The sequence below is a fragment of the Nicotiana tabacum genome, chromosome 17 (assembly GCF_000715075.1).
Source record: "Nicotiana tabacum cultivar K326 chromosome 17, ASM71507v2, whole genome shotgun sequence".
NCBI classification, from domain to species: domain Eukaryota; kingdom Viridiplantae; phylum Streptophyta; class Magnoliopsida; order Solanales; family Solanaceae; genus Nicotiana; species Nicotiana tabacum.
In genome coordinates, this window is record NC_134096.1 from 134,231,201 (window position 1) to 134,256,299 (window position 25,099).

General features: G+C 38.2%; 1 protein-coding gene across 1 annotated transcript; it reads left to right on the plus strand.

Moving 5' to 3' along the window:
- Positions 1-21,646: 21,646 nt before the first annotated feature.
- LOC107814201 (wall-associated receptor kinase-like 1) lies at positions 21,647-24,723 on the plus strand. The gene is made up of 3 exons (XM_016639567.2): positions 21,647-22,612; positions 23,117-23,191; positions 23,436-24,723. The coding sequence occupies exons 1-3, from the start codon at positions 21,766-21,768 to the stop codon at positions 24,614-24,616; spliced, it is 2,103 nt and encodes a 700-aa protein (XP_016495053.1). The 5' UTR covers positions 21,647-21,765; the 3' UTR covers positions 24,617-24,723.
- Positions 24,724-25,099: the final 376 nt, after the last annotated feature.

The window sequence follows — 25,099 nt, forward strand, 5'->3', positions numbered from 1 at the left end:
AGAATGGGCTGAGACCCGTATTTACAAAAAAAAATAAAAATGGATTGAGACCCGTATTTTTATGATTATGAAACGAGGTGTCACATGGTAACTTTTTAATTGAAAGAATTATATTCAACATATTTATTTGGAAGGATTTTTATTTAAAAAGTATTATATGAAAGAATTGTGTTTGAAAGATATTTATTTGAAGAGATTTATTGAAAGAATTATATTTGAAAGAGAGTTATTTGGAAGAATTATATGTGAAATATATTTATTTGAATGACTTGTTATTAATTGTTGAGCGATATTAATGGTGTTCTTGTTGTCTGCTGTGCATATCACTAGTTGTTTTATGTTGTCCTTATTGTTATTTGTTATCTATTATTTTGTATATTATATTACACAGGCTATTAGACTAGTGAGTGTCTTGACTATACCTCATTTTTACTCCACCGAGGTTAGTCTTGATACTTACTGGGTACCGACCGTGGTGTACTCATACTACACTTCTGCACATTTTTGTGCAGAGCCAGGTGTTGGAGATATCGTACTTAGCAGAGTTAAAACGGGATCGTAAGGATTCAAGGTAGAGCTGGTTAGTCGTCGCAGTCACTTGGAGTCTTTTCATTTCATTGTACTATTAGTTTTTAATCAAAAGGTATTGTATATTCGGTCCTCGTGATCATTCCATATATTCAGTTAGAGTTCGTGGCTCAATACTACCAGTCCTGGGAGGTTGTCCCACTTGATTTGTTTCATTCTTGAATTGAATGTGGTAGCGGAGCATAATAAGTCTAAATGAAGACAAGTGGTTGAACAATGAATGTAGGCGTTCCAAAGATCAAACTAATAATAATCATCACTATGATTATAAAAGGAGAACAATAAGGGTTCTCAAAATAGTCCTTCAAAATGTGAAGGCAATGTTTATCATCAAAATGGTATGAAAAATAATAAAGCACACCGTTGATTATGATCCATTCCTTGAAGAGAATGTGACTTGTGATAAGCATTGAGAATGCAGACCCATTCCTAATGGTGAATGTGGAAATATGTGATAAAAGTAATGAATAAAGACATGCAATGCATGATTAGATGAATACCACACAACTCACCTCTAAGGGAGGTTTGAGTGAAATAAAGAGAATAAATATTATTTTGTGGTTACATGAATATGTCATTGGTCGCGTACATGTGATACACCAAAAAAATATTTTGTTGTGCCTTATAAAAGGTTATTAAAAGAAAAATTAAAGCAAGAAATGATTTTGACCATGACAATTTATTATGATATAATTTTCTCTGTGAAGGAGACATTTATCATATAAATGGTGTGACAAAAGATCTTGTAGTACAAAAGTTATTAAGAGCTCCGAAAAAATTAATTTGTTACTACCAGGATGAATAAAATTATTCACAATATTGATATTGTAAAGTCTCAAAAGAAACTTTTTGAGTTTCAAATGTATAAGTCAAAGTGGTTGGCATATTGAGACTATAAATGAAAGGAATATTGAATATCTTCATATTTCTATAATCATAACGGGTAAATACGAAAGGTTACCCGATTTTCTTTCTATTTGTACTACACAAATATAAGCATGATATGGAATCATATGTCACAAGTAAACTAGAGGTTTACTGAAACAAATATTAGTTGGCATGACCAGTTGATCATCCCGGTTCAATTATGATACGAGAAATTAATTGAGAATTACATTGGCATATATTGAAGAAATAGAAGATTCCTTCAAAAATTTTCTTGTGCTGCTTATTCTCATGATATACCAGTTAAGGTTGGAATTGAATCCCTTGATTTCTGGAACGAATAAAAGGTGATAAATATATGGTCCAAGTCACCTGCCACGTGAACCGTTTATTATTATATGATTTTAATAGATGCATCTATTCTATGGTCATATATGCATTTGTTATCAACTTGCAGTTTGGCTTTTGCAAGATTGATTGTTATCTTGATAATGTTGGTTTAAATCCAAGTTGGTTTAGCAGAAATTGTATGCCACCAATTATAGCTAAACCATTGGTTATGAGAATAAAACTGCCAAAATAAAATTTGGTATGTAATATATTATTTAATACAGCAGCACTTGTACACATCTAGAGAAGTTATGATAAGTTCTCCCTATCACAATCGGTTCAGGGTCAGGAACCAAATAATTTCCATCTAGAAATGTGAATGTGCTATATGATTTAATTGTTCCACCACAATGCACAAAGATGGATCCCCAAATAAGGCTAGGGATATGTGTTGGTGATCCCAAAAATAGGGGGAGAAAATGGGCAGGTGAAAAAGTAATGCATGTAATAAATTATTATGAGTACATCTAGATCCTCGTACGAGAAAATGTGAACTTGAAGTTCAAGTGATAATTCATTTACAAAATATTGCCAGGCGTATTTGCTGACCCAAAGCTAAATGTCATATTCCAGCCGCTAACGCTCCAAATAAAATAAAGTTCATAATGAATATTGTCTATGGTATGCATGAAGCATAATAGACTAATCGGTTCCAAAGATAAAACTCCTTGAAGAAGGAGATGAGCAAATGTTCAAGATCGTCATAATAAGGAGGCAAGTGCTCTAGAAGAGCACCACGACATAACATGTAACGACCAGACCGGTCGTTTTGAGAATTTACGCTCCTTTCAACTATTTGAAGTCTTGAACAATTTCCTACGAGGTATTATGACTTGTGTGAATTGTTGGTTTTGGTTTATGGTATTTCGGAGTTAGCTTGGAAGCTTAAGTTGAAATAGTTGACCGGATATTGACCTATGTGTAAACGACCTCGGATTTGAATTTTTATGATTCTAATAGCTTCGTATGGTAATTTTGGACTTAGGAGCGTGTCCGAAAAATTATTTGGAGGTCCGTAGTGGAATTAGGCTTGAAATGCCGAAAGTTAAATTTTTGGGAAATTTGACCAGGTTGACTTTTTGATATCGAGGTCGGAATCCGATTCTAAAAATTTGAATACCTCTGTTATGTCATTTATGACTTGTGTGTAAACTTTGAAGTCAATCGGACGTGATTTGATAGGTCCCGGAGTCGTTTGTAGTAATTAGAAATTTTAAAGTTCATTAGGCTTGAATTGGAGTGTGATTCATGGTTTTAGCATTGTTTTAGGTGATTTGAGATTTCGACTAAGTTCGTATGATGTTTTAGGACTTGTTGGTATAATTGGTTGAGGTCCCTAGGGGATCGGGTGAGTTTCGGATGGTTAACGGGTTGGATTATGGACTTGGAACTCTGCTAGAATTTTTCTGATGCACCATCTGGTTTCCTTCATCGCGTTCGCGAGTGGAGCCTCGCGTTCGCAAAGAGGAACTGAGAGGATGGCAATATTTGCTCTTCGTGTTCGCGAAGGGTGGACTGGGTGTGCATCACGAACGCGAGAGGTGTTACGCGTTCGCGAAGAAGAGAGGAAGCAGCTGAGGACACCCAGGCATTTGGTCTACGCGTTCGCGTAAGGTGTGTCGCGTTCGCGTAGTGAGGGGGAAACGAAGCATCGCGTTCGCGATTACTTGAACGCGTTCGCGTAGAAGGCATTGAGGCAGAGGTATTTTGTACTTCGCGAACGCGAGGGTGATGTCGTGTTCGCGAAGGAGGAATTTGGACGGGAACTATTTTGTGCTTCGCGGACGCGAGGCACTGACCGCGTTCGCGAAGAAGAAAAGCCTGGGCAGTGAGTTTAAGTTCAGAAAATGGGACTTTAGTTTTTGACGATTTGGAGCTCGGATTAAGGCGATTTTCGGGAGTTTTTCAAGGAAAACAATGGGGTAAGTGTTCTTAACTCAATATTGGTTAAATTGCCCGAATACATGGTTGTTTTTATCATTTAATTGGTGAATTAAGTTGGAAAAGTTTGAAAACCCTCTTGGTTTAAATTAAAGACTTGAGGGTCGGATTTTGGTAAACTTAGTATGGTTAGACTCGTGATTGAATGTGCTTCCAAATTTTATAGTTTTTGTCGGGTTCCGAGATGTGGGTCCCACGGGAATTTTTGGGTGAAATTTCGGATTTTGATGGAAAATTTGTATTTTCTTAAGGAATTAATTCCTATCATTTTTATTGACTGAAACGAATTATTTGTGGCTAGATTCGAGGCGTTTGGAGGCCAATTCACGAGGCAAAGGCATAGCGGAGTAAAGAATTACACGGTTTAAGGTAAGTAACACTTCTAAACTTGGTTTTGAGGGTATGAATCCCCGAATTTGGTATAATATGAATTGTTTGGAGGTGACACACACGATAGGTGATGGACATGTAGACGTGCACCACAGAAAGTGTGTCTTGAATAAATCCTGTGAAGTAGTAAAATTAAATAATCATGTGATTATTTGAACATGTGGCACGTGTTAGAGGAATTAAGCTAAGGCTAGTAATAAAGATCATGTTTAGGCTATGTGCCAATATTTTAGGACCCATGGGGTCGTGATGCTGTTGAATTAATTGTTCAAAAATATACATTTCACACTCAGTAATAATTTTCCATTGTAAGAATATTTATGGGATTGAGCTACGCAACGCAGCAGTCCATTTGGCTTTATATATGTTATTATTAAATGGATCGGGGCTGCCCGCTTGCAGTAGGCCAGAATGGCTTTATACATTATTATTGTTCTGGATCAAGGTTGCCCGCCTACAACAGGCCTTATTGGTTTTACTATTTTATGGATCGGGGCTGCCCGCCTGCAGCAGGCCTTATTGGCTTTATTATTAAATGGATCGGGACTGCCCGCCTGCAGCAGGACTCATTGGCTTTATTATTATACGGATCGGGACTGCCCGCCTGCAGTAGGACATATTGGCTTTATATCACGCTTGGGCTGAAGGAGCCCCTCCGAGAGTCTGCACACACCCCCAGTGAGCGCGGTCGACTTATAGCGCTTGGGCTGAAGGAGCCCCTCCGGAATCTGTACACCCCCAGTGAGCGTAGATGATTATATATATTCGGGATGGATTTCCCAGGGAATGGACTTGCCTTACTTACTGCTTATATATATGTTTGGGATGGATTTCCCAGGGCATGGACTTGCCTTACTTACTGCTTATATATATGTTTGGGATGGATTTTTTCAGGGCATGGACTTGCTTTACTTATATTGTAATGAATTTACCTGGACATGGATCTTGTCCGTATCATTTGCAATTGGGGATAAATTATCCCAGGGCTGGATTGGCCTTATACGATACTAAATGACTGACTGTCAGTCGATGTGTATATATATACGGGTTGGAACACCCCGGGGCTGGACTGGCCATAAACTGTACCGAGTGACTGAATAATTGGTGACCAGTATCTACAAGAGGTCTTGCTACTGAGATGTCATATTCCTTATATCATGCAGTATTGATCTATTTCACTTGTACTGAGTTTATCTGTTGAACTTGAAAGCGTGCCTACATTTCTGTACCATTATTTTTACTGGACTGTACCTGCGGAGCTCATTAGCCCAGAGGTTAGTCTGGTTACTTATTGAGTTAGTTGTACTCATACTACACTCTGCACCTCGTGTGCAGATCCAGGTGCTTTCGGACACGGAGATTGTTAGATTTCAGAGTACTATCAGTTGGAGACTATCAAGGTAGCCGTTTGGCGTCCGTTGACCTTGTCTCTCTTTCCTTCAGTTATTGTACTGTTCTATACTTTCAGACAGTGGCTTTTTATCAGTCAGACATTATATTCATATTAGATGCTCATGTACTCAGTGACACCTAGTTTTGAGAGTGATATATTTGAAATTTTGAGATTTCTTCCGCTAGATTAATTATTTCGTTTTCAAATTTAAAAGAAATGGTGGTTTATTGGGATTTTTGGCTTGCCTAGTATTGAGATAGGCGCCATCACGACAGGTGAGATTTTGGGTCGTGACACAACACTTCATAAGACCTCATGGGAGAGGCTCAGGTACCTGAAAATAATGAGATAAAGAGATCTCAATAAGTTATGTCTTTATTGGGTAATAATAGAACCGATATAAAATGATTGTCGATGATATTGTTAATATAATGTAGCGCTCAATATTATTAATATTGACGAGGATCTTGAGCTCAAATCTGTCATGAAATTAGGACAGATAAATGATTGGCCAAATGAAAAATACGCAATGAAAATTGATTTCACCTAAAAAATATGAAGTTGGAGGGATAATCCCAACACCTGAAAGTATAAATCCAGTGGAGGTATAAATGTGTTCTTGTGCAGAAAAAAAGGTCAAGTCGATAGACATAAAGACGACTTGTGTCACAAGAAGATTTGTAAATATACTGGCATTGATTATATAGAGACATGTTCTCTTGTGGTGGATGTAGTCATTTCAGGTTTTAATCTGACAATATATGAAAACTTGATATGCGTATAATGGAAATCATTCAAGGATTTAAATTGTTCTGAAGCATAATAAGGTTTCCAAGAAATTTATTAAATAAAGCTTCAAAAATCCTTATACGGATTGAAACAATCAGGTGCATGTGGTATAACCGCATGAGCGAGTACCTGTTGAAAGAATGGTACAAGAATGATTCAATTTGTCCTTGTATCGTCATAAAAAGATCTGAATCTGAATTTGTTATAATCGTCGTGTATGTTGATAATTTAAATATCATTGGAACTGTGACGATCCAAAATATTATCTTTAAATTTAATAAGTAATTATGTGTTCTAAGACCTTGAAAAGTACCATTTATCATTTCTCGACTTTCGTGCACTGTCCGTACAATTTTCCGGAAAGTTTTTATGTGAAAAATGGATTAAAAGGTGAAATAGAGCTTTAAAACTCAACTGGGTTGACTTTAGTCAACATTTTGAGCAAACGGACCCGGATCAGTATTTTGATAATTCCAGTAGGTCCGTATCGTGATTTGGGACTTGGGTGTATGCCCGGAATCGAATTCCGAGTTCCCTAGCCCGAGATATGGAATTTTGATGAAAACTTAAAAGCTTGAAAGCTTAATAATTTTTAATAAATTACAGATGTTGGATTTATTGACATTGGGTCCTTATTTTAGTTCCGGAACCCGGTATAGGTCCACTATAATATTTATGACTTGTCTGCCAAATTTGGTGAGAATCGGAGTTGATTTGACGTGATTCGGACGTCCGGTTGTAAAAATATAAGTTTTAAAATTTTCTTGAAAACTTCCTTTGATTTGATGTCTAATTCATAGTTCTAGGTGTTAATTTGGCGATTTGATCGCGCGAGCAAGTTCGTATGATATTTTAGGATTTGTGTGCATGTTTGGTTTGGAGCCCCGAGGGCTCAAGTGAGTTTCGAATAGGATACAGGATGATTTTGAACTTAGAAAAATCTGATTTTCTGCAACTTCAGGCTTCTGGTATTTCCTTCATCGCGTTCGCGAATGTAGTCTCGCGAACGCAAAGAGCAAACTGGGTTGGCTGAATTTTCCTTCTTCACGAATGCGAAGATTGGGTCGCGAACGCGAAGTTATGGGGACTTTACCCTTCGCGAACTCGACCAACTCAACGCGAACGCGAAACTTTAGAGGCCTGGGGGAGGGGTATGTTGTCCTTCTACGCGAACGCGTGCACTGGCACGTGAACGCGAAGGCCAGGGGGAAAAGGCCTTTCCGAACGCGAAGGATGACTCGCGAACACGAAAGCCACGGGCTGCTATTCATTGCAAAAGCGACAGGCCCTTCGTGAACGCGAAGAAGGCCTGACGCCCGTGACTTAAAACAGAACCAAAACGGGATTTTTTCCATTTTTCACAAACCCTCAATTAGAACTCGGTTTAGGGGCGATTTCAAAGGTGTTTTTTACGATTTCAAATTGGGTAAGTGTTCTTCATCATATAGTGATTGTATTTCATAAATCTAAGTCTATATTCATCATTTATTTCTAATTTAGATGGAAGAAATTAGATTTTTTATAAAATCTTCCAAAAACGAAAATTTAAGATTTAAAGGTCCATTTGACATCGGAATTTGATAAATTTTGTATGGTTGGACTCGTATCGGAACGGGTGTTCGGATTTCGTAAGTTTTTTCGAGATTTGGGACGTGGGTCTCACTACCGAAAATTAGTAAATTCTTATGGAATTAATTGCTATGATTAGTATTGAATATATTGAATTGTTTGTGAATAGATTTGAAGCTTTCGGAGACAAATTTAAAAGGAAAAGTTGTGGTTGAGTAATTGATTAGAATTTACAAAGCGAGGTAAGTATCGTGGTTAACCTTGACTTGAGGGAATAGAACCCTTAAATTATTTGTTATGTGAATTGCATGTGAACGACGTATAGGCGAGGTGACGAGTGTTTATACGTCGTCAAATTAATTATTTGCCTACTTACTTGAAAAATCATATATTGTTTTAAATTATGAATTAATTATTCTAATAATTATTTCTCTCTTATTCTTTGTCAAATATTAATTCTTGAATTCCTGCATTAATTGTTACATGCTATTTGAATTATGTGCCTAATATGTTATTTGACATTTAGCATATTAAATATTAAACTGTATATTTTCTCTCCGATTTCCATAATAATTTGCTATTTGCCTTTGTTTGTTTCATAATTAAATCATAATTATTGTATGCTTGTTGTCTTATAATTTTATATTAATTGTTGCATTTATTAGGGAAATTTCTTCTACAAAAATTGGTAAATGAATATGTTGGAGGAGCGGGTTGTACGCCGCAACATGATTGATTATAATAAATATATATTGGAGGATCGGATTGCACGCCGCAACAGAATTAATTATAATGAATATATTGGAGGATCGGGTTGCACGCCGCAACAGACTTATTAAAAGTCCATATTGGAGGATCGGGTTGCACGCTGCAACAGACTTATTAAAAGTCCATATTGGAGGATCGGGTTGCACGCCGCAACAGACTTATTTAAAAGTCGACATACATATATATATATTGGGGGATCGGGTTTCACGCCGCAACAGACTTGATTAAAATGAATATATTGTGAGAGCGGGTTGCACGCTGCAACAGAACTGAATGTGAATATATTGTGAGAGCGATTTGCACGCTGCAACAGAATTGAATGTGAATATATTGCGAGAGCGGGTTGCACGCTGCAACAGAATTAATGGAAATGATAATTGGTTATGACTGCTGAGTTGGCTTCAATTATTATAAATGAGTTACCTGATTTATTTCTATTATTGTTGTTGTTATTAATATTGCGTACAGGTAATGTAAGTGACCCACCTTAGCCTCGTCACTACTTTGTCGAGGTTAGTCTCAGCACTTACCAGTACATGGGGTCGGTTGTACTGATACTACACTCTGCACTTCTTGTGCAAATTTCGGAGTTGGTCCCAGCGGCGTGCCATCCACTTGCTCGGATTTCAGTTACTCGTAGGAGACTTGAGGTATAACTGCATGGTGTCCGTAGTTTTGATGTCCCCATCTATTTTACTTTAGCTGTGTGTTTATTTCTAGACAACTTTATTTTATTCAGACCTTTATTTGTATTATTCTAGAAGCTCGTGCACTTGTGACACCAAATCTGGGATGATATTTAGACACCGTTATTTTTATGGGTTATTTCACTATATTTCAAACTTTGCTTTCGTATTTGTTTCTTTGATTATTAATAATTTAAAGATTGTTTAAAAATTGGTTAATATTATTCTAACATTGGCTTGCCTAGCAAGTGAAATGTTAGGCGTCATCACGGTCCGAAGGTGGAAATTTCGGGTCGTGACAGTTGGTATCAGAGCACTAGGTTACATAGGTCTCACGAGTCACGAGCAAGCTTAGTAGAGTCTGAAGGATCGGTACGGAGACGTCTGTACTTATCTCTCAGAGGCTATGAAGTTTAGGAACAATATCACTTCTTTCTTATTTTGTCATGCGATTTTATTCTATCATCAATGATTGAACCATTCTACTCTTATTATCTCGCAGATGGTGAGAACACGTAATACCTCTACCGATGGACAGGGACCAGATCCCCCGGTGGAAACTATGGCCAAGGGTAGAGGTCGAGGTCGAGGTCGTACTAGAGGCCGAGGTAGAGCTCAGTCCAGAGCTCGAGCAGCTGCACCTGTTAAAGAACCTCAGGTGGACCTTCAAGAGGAGGTTCCAGTTCAGAATGTACCAGTTGGACCAGTTCAGGTCCTAGAAGGATTCATAGCCACTCCATTACTTCAGGACACTCTAGTCCATTTGGTAAGTCTTATGGACGGTGTGGCCCAGAATGGTACATTTCCAGTGGCACCAGCCGTCTCACAGGCTGGGGGAGGAGCACAAACTCCCACTACTCCCGCTCCGGAGCAGATGGCTCCCCAGAATCAGGCTCCAGCAGCCCCGCCAGTTGGGGTAGTTCAGCCAATTATTGCGGCACAGATCGGTGATAGGCCCGCCATGTCTCTTGAGGCCTTATTGAGACTGGATAAGTTTATCAAGCTTTTTCCAGTTCACTTCAGTGGTACACCTTCTTAGGACCCATAGGATTATCTTGAATGTTGCCATGAGGTGCTGCGGAACATGGGTATAGTTGAGACCAATGGGGTTGATTTTACTGTATTTCAGATGACGGGTTCCGCCAAGAGGTGGTGGAGAGATTATACATTGACCCGACCAATCGGATCACCTGCACTTACCTGGGAGCAGTTCTCTCAGCTATTTCTGGAGAAGTTCCTCCCTATCACACTGAGAAAGGAATTCCGCAAGCAATTTGAGTGCCTGAGGCAGGGCAGTATGACTGTTACTCAGTATGAGTCCCGTTTTGTGGATTTGTCCCGTCATGCTCTCTTTTTACTACCTACGGAGGGAGGGAGAGTGAGGAGGTTTATTGAGGGACTCACTCACCCTATCAGACTTCAGATGGCCAAGGAGACCGGAAGTGAGATTTCTTTTCAGGCGGCTGATAATGTCGCAAGGAGGATCGAGATGGTTCTTGCACAGGAGAGAGGGTAGAGGTACGACAAGAGGCCTCGTCAGTTCAGTGGTTTCAGTGGTGCCTCGTCTGGAGGTAGAGGTAATTTTGGTAGGGGTTATCCTCCCAGACCACTTCATTCATCACTTCATGCATCTCCCGGTGCTTCAGGGAGTCACGGTCCTATTATGCCTTACTCTGGACAGCCGGCATTCAGTGTACATTCAGCTTCTATCAGTATTTCACCACTCTAGAGTTATTACAGCGGTTATCCGGCCCATTTGGGTCAGCTTCAGCTTCAGCAGCCACAGCATCAGGATGGGTGTTATGAGTGTGGAAACATTGGTCACATCAAGAGGTATTTCCCTAGATTGGTGAGTAACAGATCTCGGCAAGATTCTCGTTCCATCATACTGGCACCGGTTACTTCACCGTCTGCTCAGCCAACTAGAGGTAGGGGTCAGGCAGCTAGAGGTGGAGGTCAGGCCATTAGAGGTGGAGGTCAGACCGTTAGAGGTGGAGGCAAGCCAGTTAGAGGCCGTCCTAGAGACGCAGTTCAGAGTGGTGGGGCCCAGCCCCAATTTTATGCTTTTCTAGCTAGGCCTGAGGCCGAGTCATCTGATGCTGTGATCACATGTATTATTCCAGTTTGCAATAGAGATGCTTCAGTTCTATTTGATCCAGGATCTACTTATTCTTATGTGTCCTCCTATTTTGCTTCATATTTGGTTGTGTCTTGTGATTCTCTGAGTGTTTTTGTGTGTGTATCTACACCGGTGAGAGACTCTGTTGTAGTAGATCATGTCTATCGTTCGTGTGTGGTTACTATTGGTAATCTTGAGACTAGTGTGGATCTTCTACTTCTTGATATGGTAGATTTTGATGTCATCTTGGGTATGGATTGGTTGTCCCTTTATCATGCTATATTGGATTGTCATGCCAAGACAGTGACCCTAGCTATGCCGGGGTTATCTCGGTTAGAGTGGAAAGGAACTTTTGGCCATTCTGCCAGCAGGGTTATTTCTTATATGAAAGCTCGGCGTATAGTAGAGAAAGGGTGTCTAGCCTATTTGGCTTATATTCGCGATCCCAGTGCGGATGTCCCTTCTATGGACTCAGTACCAGTTGTTCGTGAATTTCCAGAAGTATTTCCTGCAGATCTGTCGGGGATGCCACCCGACAAAGATATTGACTTCTGTATTGATTTGGCTCCGGGTACTCAACCCATTTCAATTCCACCATACCGTATGGCCCCGCCAGAGTTGAAAGAATTGAAAGAGCAGTTACAAGACTTGCCAGGGATTCATTAGACCCAGTGTCTCTCCCTAGGGTGAACCAGCATTATTTGTAAAGAAGAAAGATGCTCTATGTGGATGTGTATAGACTATCGGCAGTTGAACAAGGCCACTATCAAAAACAAATATCCGCTGCCAAGAATTAATGACTTATTTGATCAGCTTCAGGGTGCCAAGGTATTTTTGAAGATAGATTTGAAGTCTGGTTACCATCAGTTGAAGATTAGGGCCTCTGATGTCCCTAAAATAGCTTTTCGAACTCGGTATGGGCATTACGAATTCCTAGTGATGTCATTTGGGTTGACAAATGCCCCAGCATCATTTATGGATTTGATGAATCGAGTGTTCAAGCCTTATTTGGACTCTTTTGTGGTTGTATTCATTGATGATATCTTAATTTACTCCAGCAGTCGAAAGGAGCATGAGCAGCATCGTCGAAGTGTGCTTCACACTTTGAAGAATAATCAGTTATATGCCAAGTTTTCAAAATATGAGTTTTGGTTTGACTCAGTTGCCTTTTGGGGCATGTGGTATCGGTAGAAGGCATAAATGTGGATCCTAAAAAGATTGAGGCTATTCAGAATTGGCCTAGACCTACTTCAGTTACAGAGATCCGGAGTTTCCTGGGTTTAGCGGGTTATTATCGTCGGTTCGTGGAAGGGTTTTCATCTATAGCAAGCCCTTTGACCAGATTGACCCAGAAAGGTGTCCCATTCAGATGGTCAGACGAGTGGGAGTTGAGCTTTCAGAAGCTCAAGACCGTTTTGACTATGGCGCCAATGTTGGTTTTACCTACAGGTTTAGGATTGTATACGGTATATTGTGACACATCTCACATTGGGCTTGGTGCAGTATTAATGCAAGATGGCAAGGTAATTGCATATGCGTCGCGGCAGTTGAAAGTTCACGAGAAGAATTATCCTGTTCATGACTTAGAATTGGCAGCCATTGTTCATGCGCTGAAGATTTGGAGGCATTACCTCTACGGTGTCTCGTGTGAGGTATTTACTAATCATCACAGCCTTCAGTATCTGTTCAAACAAAAATATCTTAATTTGAGGCAGAGAAGATGGTTGGAGTTGTTGAAAGACTATGATATCACCATTTTGTATCACCTAGGAAAGGCCAATGTGGTGGCTGATACTTTGAGTAGAAAGGCTGTGAGTATGGGCAGTCTTGCGTATATTCCAGTTGGTGAGAGTCCATTAGCTGCAGATGTTCAGACTTTGGCTAATCAGTTCGTGAGGTTAGATGTTTTAGAACCCAGTCGGGTTCTAGATTGCACAGTCGCTCGGTCTTCTTTATATGAGCGCATCAGAGAGAGGTAGTATGATAATCCTCATTTACTTGTCCTTAAGGACACAGTGCGAAACGGTGATGCCAAATAGGTTGCTGTGGGGGAAGATGGGGTTCTGCGAATGCAGGGTCGTATTTGTATGCCTAATGTGGATGGGCTTCGTGAATTAATTCTTGAAGAAGCACACAGTTTCAGGTATTCTATTCATCCAGGTACCGCCAAAATGTATCAAGATTTGCGGCAACATTATTGGTGGAGGAGAATGAAAAAGGATATAGTTGCATATGTAGCTCGGTGTCTGAATTGTCAGCAAGTTAAGTACGAGCATCAGAGACCTGGTGGTTTGCTTCAGAAGTTAGAAATTCCTGAGTGGAAGTGGGAGTGTATCACTATGGATTTTGTTGTTGGGATTCCACGGACTCAGAGAAAATTTGACGCAGTTTGGGTCATTGTGGACAGGTTGACCAAGTCAGCACATTTCATTCCAGTGGCAGTTACCTATTCTTCAGAGAGGTTAGCTAAAATTTACATTCGTGAGATTGTCCGCCTTCACGGTGTGCACGTGTCTATAATTTCAAATCGAGGTACGCAGTTTACCTCATATTTCTGGAGGGCTGTACAACGTGAGTTAGGCACGCGGGTGGAGTTGAGTACATCATTTCATCCACAGACAGACATAAAGTTAGAGCGCATTATTCAGATATTGGAAGATATGCTCCGCGCTTGTGTTATAGACTTTGGAGGTTCTTGGGATCATTTCTTGCCACTTGCGGAGTTTGCTTATAATAATAGCTACCAGCCGAGCATTCATATGGCTCCATATGAGGCATTATATGGAAGGCGATGTCATTCGCCAGTTGGCTGGTTTGAACCGGGAGAGGCTCGGTTATTGGGTACCGATTTGGTACAAGATGCCTTGGATAAGGTTAAGATTATTCAGGATCGACTTCGCACAGCTCGGTCTAGGCAAAAGAGTTATGTCGACCGTAAAGTTCATGATATTGCATTCATGGTTGGAGAAAGAATATTGCTCCGAGTTTCACTTATGAAAGGTGTAATGAGGTTCAGAAAGAAGGGAAAGTTGAGCCCTAGGTATATCGGACCCTTTGAAATTCTTGAAAGGGTGGGTGAAGTAGCCTACAGGCTTGCATTACCACCTAGTTTATTAGCGGTTCATCTGGTGTTCCATGTGCCTATGCTCCGAAAATATCATGGTGATCCGTCCCATGTGTTAGATTTCAGCTCAGTCCAATTGGACAAAGATTTGACTTACAAGGAGGAGCCGGTGGCTATTCTAGCCCGGCAGGTCCGACAGTTGAGGTCTAAGAGTTATCCTTCAGTTCTGGTGCAATGGAGAGGTCAGCCGGTAGAGGCATCTACCTGGGAGTACGAGTCGGACATGCAGAGTAAATATCCACACTTATTCACGAGCTTGGGTACTTTTTTCTAACTCCGTTCGAGGACGAACGGTTATTTTAGAGGTGGAGAATGTGATGACCCAAAATGTCATCTTTAAATTTAATAAGTAATTCTGTGTTCTAAGACCTCGAAAAGCACCATTTATCATTCCTCGACTTGTGTGCGCTGTCCGTAAAAATTTTCGGAAAGTTTTTATGTGAAAAATGGATTAAAAGGTGAAAATAGAGCTTCAAAACTCAACTGGGTTGACTTTGGTCAACATTTTGAGCAAACGGACCCGGATCAGTGTTTTGATAATTCCGGTAGATCCGTATCGTGATTTGGGACTTGGGAGTATGCCCGGAATTGAATTCCGAGGTCCCTAGCCCGAGATATGGAATTTTGATGAAAAATTAAAAGTTTGAAAGCTTAATGATTTTTAAGAAATTACTGATATTGGATTTATTGACCTCGGGTTCGTATTTTGGTTCTGGAGCCCGGTATAGGTCCACTATAATATTTATAACTTGTCTGCCAAATTTGGTGAGAATCGGAGTTGATTTGACGTGATTCGGACGTCCGGTTGTAAAAATATAAGTTTTAAAGTTTTCTTGAAAACTTCCTTTGATTTGGTGTCTGATTCGTAGTTCTAGGTGTTATTTTGGCGATTTTATCGAGCGAGCAAGTTCGTATGATATTTTAGGAATTGTGTGCATGTTTGGTTTGGAGCCTCGAGGGCTCGGGTGAATTTCAGATAGGATACGGGATGATTTTGAACTTAGAAAAATCTGATTTTCTGCAACTTTAGGCTTCTGGTATTTCCTTTATCGCGTCCGCGAATGTACTCTCGCGAATGGGAAGAGCAAACTGGGCTGGCTGAATTTTCCTTCTTCGCGAACGCGAAGATTGGGTCGCGAACGCGAAGCTATGGGGACTTCACCCTTCGCGAACGCGACCAACTCAACGCGAACGCGACCAACTCAACGCGAACGCGAAGCTTTAGAGGTCTAGGGGAGGGGTCTGTTGTCCTTCTACGCGAACGCGTGCACTGGCACGTGAACGCGAAAGCCTGGGGGGAAATGCTTTCGCGAATGCGAAGGATGACTCGCGAATGCGAAAGCCATGAGCTTCTATTCATCGCGAACGCGAAGAAGGCCTGACGCTTGTGACTTAAAACAGAACCAAAATGGGATTTTTCCCATTTTTCACAAACCCTCAATTAGAACTCGGTTTAGGGTTGATTTCAAAGGAGTTTTTCACGATTTCGAACTGGGTAAGTCTTCTTCATCATATAGTGATTGCATTTCATAAATCTAAGTCTATATTCATCATTTATTTCGGTTTTAGATGGAAGAAATTGGAATTTTTATAAAATCTTCTAAAAACGAAAATTTAAGATTTGAAGGTCCATTTGGAATCGGAATTTGATAAATTTTGTATGGTTGGAATCGTATCGGAACGGGTGTTCGGATTTCCTAAGTTTTTCTGAGATTTGGGACGTGGGTCCCACTGCCGAATATTTTAATGAATTTCGGATTTTTATCCTGAAAATTAGTAAAGTCTTATGGAATTAATTCATATGATTAGTATTGAATATATCGAATTGTTTGTGAATAGATTCGAAACTTCCGGAGAAAAATTTAAAAGGAAAAGTTGTGGTTGAGTAATTGATTGGAATTTACAAAGCGAGGTAAGTGTCGTGGTTAACCTTGACTTGAGGGAATAGAACCCTTAAATTATTTGTTATGTGAATTGCATGTGAACGACGTATAGGCGAGGTGACGAGTGTCTATACGTCGTCAAATTAATTGTTTGTCTGCTTACTTGAAAAATCATAAATTATTTTAAATCATGAATTAATTATTATAATAATTATTTTTCTCCTATTATTTGTCAAATATTAATTCTTGAATTCCTGCATTAATTGTTACATGCTATTTGAATTATGTGCCTAATATGTTATTTGACATTTAGCATATTAAATATTAAACTGCATATTTTCTCTCTGATTCCCATAATAATTTGCTATTTGCCTTTGTTTGTTTCATAATTAAATCATAATTATTGTATGTTTGTTATCTTATAATTTTATATTAATTATTGAATTTATTGGAAAAATTTCTTCTACAAGAATTGGTAAATGAATATGTTGGAGGAGCGGGTTTCACGCCGCAACAAGATTGATTATAATGAATATATTGGAGGATCGGGTTGCACGCCGCAACAGAATTAATTATAATGAATATATTGGAGGATCGGGTTGCACGCCGCAACAGACTTATTAAAAGTCCATATTGGAGGATCGGGTTGCATGTCGCAATAGACTTATTAAAAGTCCATATTGGAGGATTGGGTTGTACGCCGCAACAAACTTATTTAAAAAGTCGACATACATATGTATATATTGGGGGATCGGGTTGCACGCCGCAACAGACTTGACTAAAATGAAAATATTGGAAGAGTGGATTGCACGCCGCAACAGAACTGAATGTGAATATATTGTGAGAGCGGGTTGCACGCTGCAACAGAATTGAATGTGAATATATTGCGAGAGCGGGTTGCACGCTGCAACAGAATTGATGGAAATGATAATTGGTTATGATTGCTGAGTTGGCTTCAATTATTATAAATGAGTTACCTGATTTATTTCTATTGTTGTTGTTGTTATTAATATTGCGTATAGGTTAATGTAAGTGAACCGCCTTAGCCTCGTCACTACTTCGTCGAGGTTAGGCTCAGCACTTACCAGTACATGGGGTCGGTTGTACTGATACTACACTCTGCACTTCTTGTGCAGATTTCGGAGTTGGTCCCAGCGGCGTACCATAGACTTGCTCGGATTTCAGCTACTCAGAGGAGACTTGAGGTATAACTGCACGGCGTTCGCAAGTTCTAAAGTCCCCGTCTATTTTACTTTAGCTGTGTGTTTATTTTCAGACAGCTTTATTTTATTCAGACCTTTATTTATATTTATTCTAAAAGCTCGTGCACTTGTGACACCAATTCTGGGATGGTATTTAGACACCGTTGTTTTTATGGGTTATTTCACTATATTTCAAACTTTGCTTCCGCATTTATTTCTTTGATTATTAATAATTTAAAGATTGTTCAAAAATTGGTTAATATTATTCTAACGTTGGCTTGCCTAGCAAGTGAAATGTTAGGCGCCATCACGGTCCGAAGGTGGGAATTTCGGGTCGTGACAGGAACTCCTGGGGAGCTTCCTAAAGCAGTAGATTGTTTAAAGAAAGAATTTGAAATGAAAGATTTTGGAAAGATAAAATTTTGTCTTGGTCTACAAATTGAGTATATGAAAGATGGAATTTTTGTCCATCAATCATCATACACTAAAAAGATTTTAAAGCGATTTTATATGGATAAAGCACATCCATTGAGTACCCCGTTAGTTGTGAGATCACTCGATATAAATAAATATCTATTCCGACCTCATGAAAATAATGAAGAGTTTCTTGGTCCTGAAGTACCATATCTTAGTGCAATTTGTGCACTAATGTATCTTGCTAACACTACAAGGCCTGACATAACTTTTTCAGTTAATGTCTTAGCAAGATATAGCTCTGCTCCTACAAGAAGACATTGGAATGGAATCAAACACATATTGCGGTATCTAAAAGGGACTACCGATATGGGCTTATTTTATGGTAATGATTGCAATCCTGATCTTGTTGGTTATGCCGATGCTGGGTATTTATCTGACCCACACAAGGCTCGATCTCAAACATGCTATGTGTTTACATGGGGAGGCACTGTCATATCTTGGCGATCGACTAAGTAATTAATCGTGGCTATTTCATCTAATCATGCTAAGATAATTGTTATTCATGAAGCAAGTCGAGAATATGCATAGTTGAGGTCTATAATACATCTTATTAGAGACAAATGTGGTTTGAAGTGTGACAAACTACCCACAATTTTGTATGAAGACAAATCAGCATGCATAGTCCAATTGAATGGAAGATTCATAAAAGGAGATAGGACAAAGCACATTTCACCAAAGTTATTTTCACACATGATCTTCAAAAGAATGGTGATATCAATGTGCAACAGATTCGTTCAAGTGATAATATGGTTGATTTGTTCACCAAATCTCTACCGACGTCAACCTTCAAGAAACTAGTGTACAAGATTGGGATGCGAAGGCTCAAGAATATAAATTGATGCTCTCATCAGGGGGAGTTAATACGTTTTGTACTCTTTTTCCCTTTCAAGGTTTTGTTCCACTGGATTTTCTTTGAAGGTTTTTAACGAGGCAACCAAAAGACGTATTTATAAATATGTGTAATCTTTTTTGTTCACTAGGATTTTTTTTAGAGGATTTTTCCTAATAAGGTTTTAACGAGGCACATTATCTATGGACATCCAAGGGGGAGTGTTATAAGAAAAATCAAATTATGGTGGATGTCTACTCTTCTTCCATGATCTTCATCTCAAATGCTTAATGACATATTCAATGACATATTTTTATTCACTTTTCATGCCTATATAAAGGTCTTGTAATAGATAGGAAAATATACACAATTGAAGAAGAAAAACTCTTCCTTCTCTATATCTCTATTTCTTGTTCTTGTTTTACTAAACCGTTTTTATTTTATAACAAATCCAAAGTACTTGCACTAATTACTTGTTAATAACTCCAGCAAGAGGAGGAAAACAGAATACGATAAACACTTTCCAACTTGCAGCACTACTTATAAATAAATATTTTCCTTTGGTATTTTGGCATTGACCTGATTCGTCAAAGCTAGTGGTGGAAAATTGGATAAAAACAATTATTCATTTATATTATTTCCTATCCACTTAAATGGATAACTAATAAGTTTAATTTTTATATTTGTAAAGATTCAAATTGTGAGTTCCTCAAATTTGGAAGACTAGGAATTCTCCCAAAAGTGACCATATTCAAGAAGTCACGATATCCATATTACTAACAGTTAACTTATTTTCTATCCGTATTAAATATGGATCGAATTAGATAAATTATCCGTTTTTATTTGACAAACCCGTATCCGATCCGGCCCGCCCATTTGACACCTCTAAGTCAAAGTTAAGGATATTTGACGTGGTCCAAACAAAAGCTCCATGTTAACTACTCACAAGTTTCTTCCCAAAAGAAGCCGTCTTTGGCTTCTGATTCTCAAATTTATCTTATTTACACAACATTTATATGGGAAAGAAAAAAGAAAATTTAAAAAGATAGAATTTTTTTATGCCATATTTGATTCACCAATCAACATTCGAATTTATGACGTGCGCCTATCACATATTCCGCGATGTACTACCTTGGCATTCTGACTAATTAACTATCCCCTTTATATTTTTCCGAATGATGTATTTGATACAACAATAATAACAAATATTTCTCAATCTCAAGCAAGGTCGAATCAATTAATTCTCTTAAAGTCGATGAAATGACGAACCTTGGGAAGTTGCTTTGAGAACTTGATAAGGTCGTAGGTCCTTACGTCTCAACCAGAATGGAGGCAAATATCAAGTAAGTTAGACAATACTGCATTAAAGAACATGGGTTTTACTACTTACTAGTATTTAAGTGGGTAACGATTAAAAAAAAAAATGAAGGTTTCGGGAAAGGTTTAATTGAGATATTCATTAATCGGGATTTTCGTCAAGGGTGTTGAAACATTAAAAAATTCAATAATTCTTTTTATCGATGAATGTTGCACAAATTTTTTTAGATCAAACTATGCAATATTTAGCTAAATAATAATAAAACATTTAATAGAACTATAATTTATAAATCAAAATTAAAATAACAAAAAAGAACATTAGAAATTTTACTAATAAAGGTAAGCATAAAATCAAAGGAAAGAGAGAATCGGGAGGATTTGTAGTTTGTAGAGAGCGTTTGTTTGAAGAAATTTTTGTAAAGTTTGACTTTTAAATTATAAAATTTATTTAAGAAATAACTTTTAGTTAGAAATTACTTTTAAGATTAGTTGTTTATTTCTACACAAATTTTAAAATTGAAAGTCATTTTATTAGGAGAACTTTTAGATGAAAAAAAATCAAATAGGCCATAACAACACGTCACTTTGAATACCTTAAATCGCTGAACTACCTCACTTAACTATATTAAGAGTATTCAAAATATAATATATAATCATATAAAATAATATTTAATTTATATACGCAGTATAATTTTTCGACAAAGAATAAGCTTTGGATGGCTACGCCACTAGAGATATTTAGAGTGCAAAAGGCATCTCAAAAGTTGTGAGATTTTTAATTCCCTTCTTTTCAAATAGTTGACAATTATAGAGAATTGCCGGCCTAAGAATTATTGATTGAATATGACAACTGCACAAGTGCAAGGACGAAAATTGAACTTAAGCTAACAAATGATATCTGGCCTACTAAAAATGCAGCCCGGTGCATAAGTCATCTGGCGTTCACGCAGGGTTCGGGGAAGGGCCGCACCATAAGGGTATGATGTAGACTGTCTATCTTAATGAAAGCATTAGTGGTTGCTTCCACGATTTAAACTCGTGATTTTATAGGTAGACAACTTTACCGTTACTCCAAGACTCCCGTTCCTGCTACAATTTCAAAATAAATTTTCTTGTAAAGACCAAGTCTTGTTGCAATATTGAACCCTAACAAAATTCAAATATTTGTTCAACAAGTTCTTTTCTCAATTTATGATACCACAGCAGATAGAGTACTCCTTTCATATTCTTGACCTGATCCAAGAAGGCAACTAAGATATATAATAAGTTTTTTCCAAGTGAATTTTCAATTCCAGAATTGACATATTACCTATCAGGAAAAGAATATGCCTGCATAAAGCCTGATCTTTTACAAGTACAAAGTTCAAGACTTTAATCCAATTCTAACTCTCTAGAGCTAGAGAAAAAAATTTAAAATGAGTCTTAAATTTGTATTTCTTTTATTGCTTCTCCCTTTGCTTATGGTTTTAGATCAATCCATAGCAGCTTCATCTAGTGCAAAGCCTGGCTGTGAAGAGAGTTGTGGCAACTTTACAATTCCTTATCCATTTGGATTAAGTGCCAGTTGTTCCCTTAATTCTTGGTACTTAATCAAGTGTGATCGAAATTATAATCCTCCTAAACTTTTCTTAAATTCATTTCTGCAAGTTGAACTCCAGAGTGAAGTGATATCTGTGTCACTGAAAAACCAAACTATCACTACCTTAGTTTCTATTATAAATTTTTGCAACGATTCGAGTCAAGGCAGTAGAATCATCACAACAGGCACAAATTTATCTGGAAGTCCTTTCTATTACTCAAAAGACAGGAACAAGTTGATGCTTGTTGGTTGTGGTAATGGTCTTGTGACACAGAACTTAAATGTGCTTTCGGGATGTACATCTATCTGTAGCGAAGGTGCAACGTTGACAGGATGCTATGGCATCAACTGTTGCCAATCTCTTGTCCCTTTTGATCTTAGCTTGTACACAGCAAACTTCACAAACTCGGGGATTCAGCAAGGACCTTACCCGAAATGTTCTGCTGCTTTCTTGGTAGACCAAACTTGGGTTCCTGATGAAGCTGCACAGCCTTTTACTTTTCTTGGTTATGCTCCTGTTGTTTGGCTCTGGACTCTCCAAGCCAAAGAGTTGGAAGCCGGGTTGCTTTGCAATAAATCTGGTGTTGCTGTTAAGTTGGAAGATGGTACTTCTGTGGCTAATTTGCAGTGTCACTGTGGACCTCGAACACAAGGGAATCCATACTTCTCTAATGGATGCCAAGGTACGACTCGCTTAACACAATCATTTGATATTTATGTCGAGTTATGAGGTGTCTGTTGCATTGAACAATATCCTGCATATGCACATCAGATGAACCAGATTTCTAGGAAAAAAGACTGACTATACGATTAGGAGACTCGAGTGAACACAACTTTAGAGCAAACAACAGAAGGCATTTTAACATAGCTTGAGTTGTTCTTATTTCAAATTTATGTCTGGCCACTGGCAAGACACAATAGGGTCAAGTTGAGGTAAACTATATAGTTATGTGCTAAGCGGTAGCATGTGAAGTTCAATGTGATTTGATAAAGTTGGTACAAAAATTAGGTTGACTGTAGGAAATCTTTTGCTATGGAGTTCGAAAACTAAGATTTGAAAGTGGAAAAAAGCTCACACATAACCTCTTCAAAAATAGAGGAGAGTAAAAATCAATAGGCCAGGGCACTTATATTTGGTGTATTTCCTTGATACATATCATTCTAATATTGTTTTGTATGTCAATCAGCCATTCAAGGATGCACCAACTGCACAGAGGTGGTATACTACTCAAAGAAGCCAGCTTCCACTATCATTTACCTCAGTAAGTCACTTTCTGTTGTACTTCCTAGCCATTTGAAAACTCAACACTGTCCGAACTACATCTATAAAACGGTAGACATCCTAAATTTTAATAATTTAGAGGTTGCAAATCAAGAAGAAAGGAGGCCAGTTCTAAAAGTTATCCATCTCTTCTATTCTACCCTGTTCAATCACAGAGAAACACACAGAAATTCCCTTAAAAAAGGAGAAAAAATGGCTAATTCTCCTCACTCCTATATCCACAGGTGTGTTCCTAAGTATTGGAGTGCTGCTTATACTGTTTGGGAGCTATTTATTGTACAAAACATTCAAGAAGAGAAGGAACAAACGACAGAAACAAATGTTTTTTAAGCGAAATGGTGGCCTCTTACTACAACAGCAGCTATCATCCAATGAAGGGATCATTGACAAAGCAAAACTTTTCACAGCTAAAGAGCTGGAGAAGGCAACAGACTACTTCAATGAAAATCGCATACTTGGTCGTGGAGGACAAGGTACGGTATACAAAGGCATGTTACCCGATGGAAATATTGTAGCAGTGAAAAAATCAAAGTTGGTAGATGAAAACCAGTTGGATCAGTTTATCAACGAGGTTGTTATACTTTCACAGATCAATCACAGAAATGTTGTGAAGCTACTCGGCTGTTGTTTGGAAACAGAAGTTCCTCTACTTGTATATGAGTTTATAATTAATGGTACACTTTACAGCTTCATACACAATGAGAATAATGAGTTTCCCTTTCCTTGGAGCACGCGTTTGAGAATTGCTACAGAGGTTGCTGGAGCATTAGCTTATCTACATTCTGCAACTTCTGTTCCAATATATCATAGGGACATCAAATCTAGCAATATACTTTTAGATGAAAAATACCGTGCCAAGGTATCAGATTTTGGAACTTCAAGGTCTATAGCAATTGATCAAACACACCTAACAACCAGAGTCCAAGGGACTTTTGGCTATTTAGATCCCGAGTATTTCCAATCCAGCCAATTCACAGAAAAGAGCGATGTATATAGCTTTGGAGTTGTTCTTGCTGAACTATTAACAGGAAATAAAGCAATTTCAACTACAACAAACGAAGGCAGAAGTTTAGCAACAAATTTCCTTTTGGCAATGGATGAAAATCGCCTCAATACAATTCTCCATGCAGAAGTTACACAAGAAGGTAGAAAGGAGGATATAATGGCAGCTGCTAATGTAGCCTATCGTTGCTTGAACTTGAACGGTAAGAAGAGACCAACTATGAAGGAAGTAAGCATAGCATTGGAAGCCATAAGATCACAAGTGCCTTCTGCAGCAGTAACAAATTTTCAGGGAAATACAGAAGAAAGAAGTGTGATATCAGAAGTTAACTACACATGGACTAGCACAAATACTACCACCTCATCATCAGATATCCATCCATTGTTGTTTGAAACTAATTGATTGTTATTTCCATCCAGGGTATGTGATTAGAGCTTGTCACCAAGTATAATTTTTGTAGCCAAGAGCAAAGACAACTTTATTTTTCAAATTTTGTCTTACTTTTCTCATACTGCTGCTAAGGAATGTCTGACTATACATATTTATTTTTACTCATTCTTGATAAACATTGTCTGAAAGCCTAAATGCATAGGGATTTGACACTTAATTACATCTTTAACATGGTCGCTAAGACTCTTAAGATCTTTTTTTTGCATGAACTAATTACAAAAAATTTCGACTATGGAAACAGTCATACTCGAGCTCAGGTCGTTATATAACTCTTTTAACAAACAAACAATTGCATAATGCTTCAATGAAATATTGGTTATTTTCAGAGGCGGATTTAGAATTTTAGTTCTATGGGTTCAACATTTAAACTTATGGGTTCATATCTATTATTTATTGCAATTTTAGTGGTACACATGAATTTATGCTCTGTATCGA

Coding starts and splice junctions, on each gene's coding strand:
- LOC107814201 (XM_016639567.2), top strand. CDS start 21,766: ATGAGTCTTAAATTTGTATTTCTTTTATTGCTTCTCCCTTTGCTTATG. Junction 22,613..23,116: donor CTTCTCTAATGGATGCCAAG/GTACGACTCGCT, acceptor TATGTCAATCAG/CCATTCAAGGATGCACCAAC. Junction 23,192..23,435: donor TTCCACTATCATTTACCTCA/GTAAGTCACTTT, acceptor CTATATCCACAG/GTGTGTTCCTAAGTATTGGA.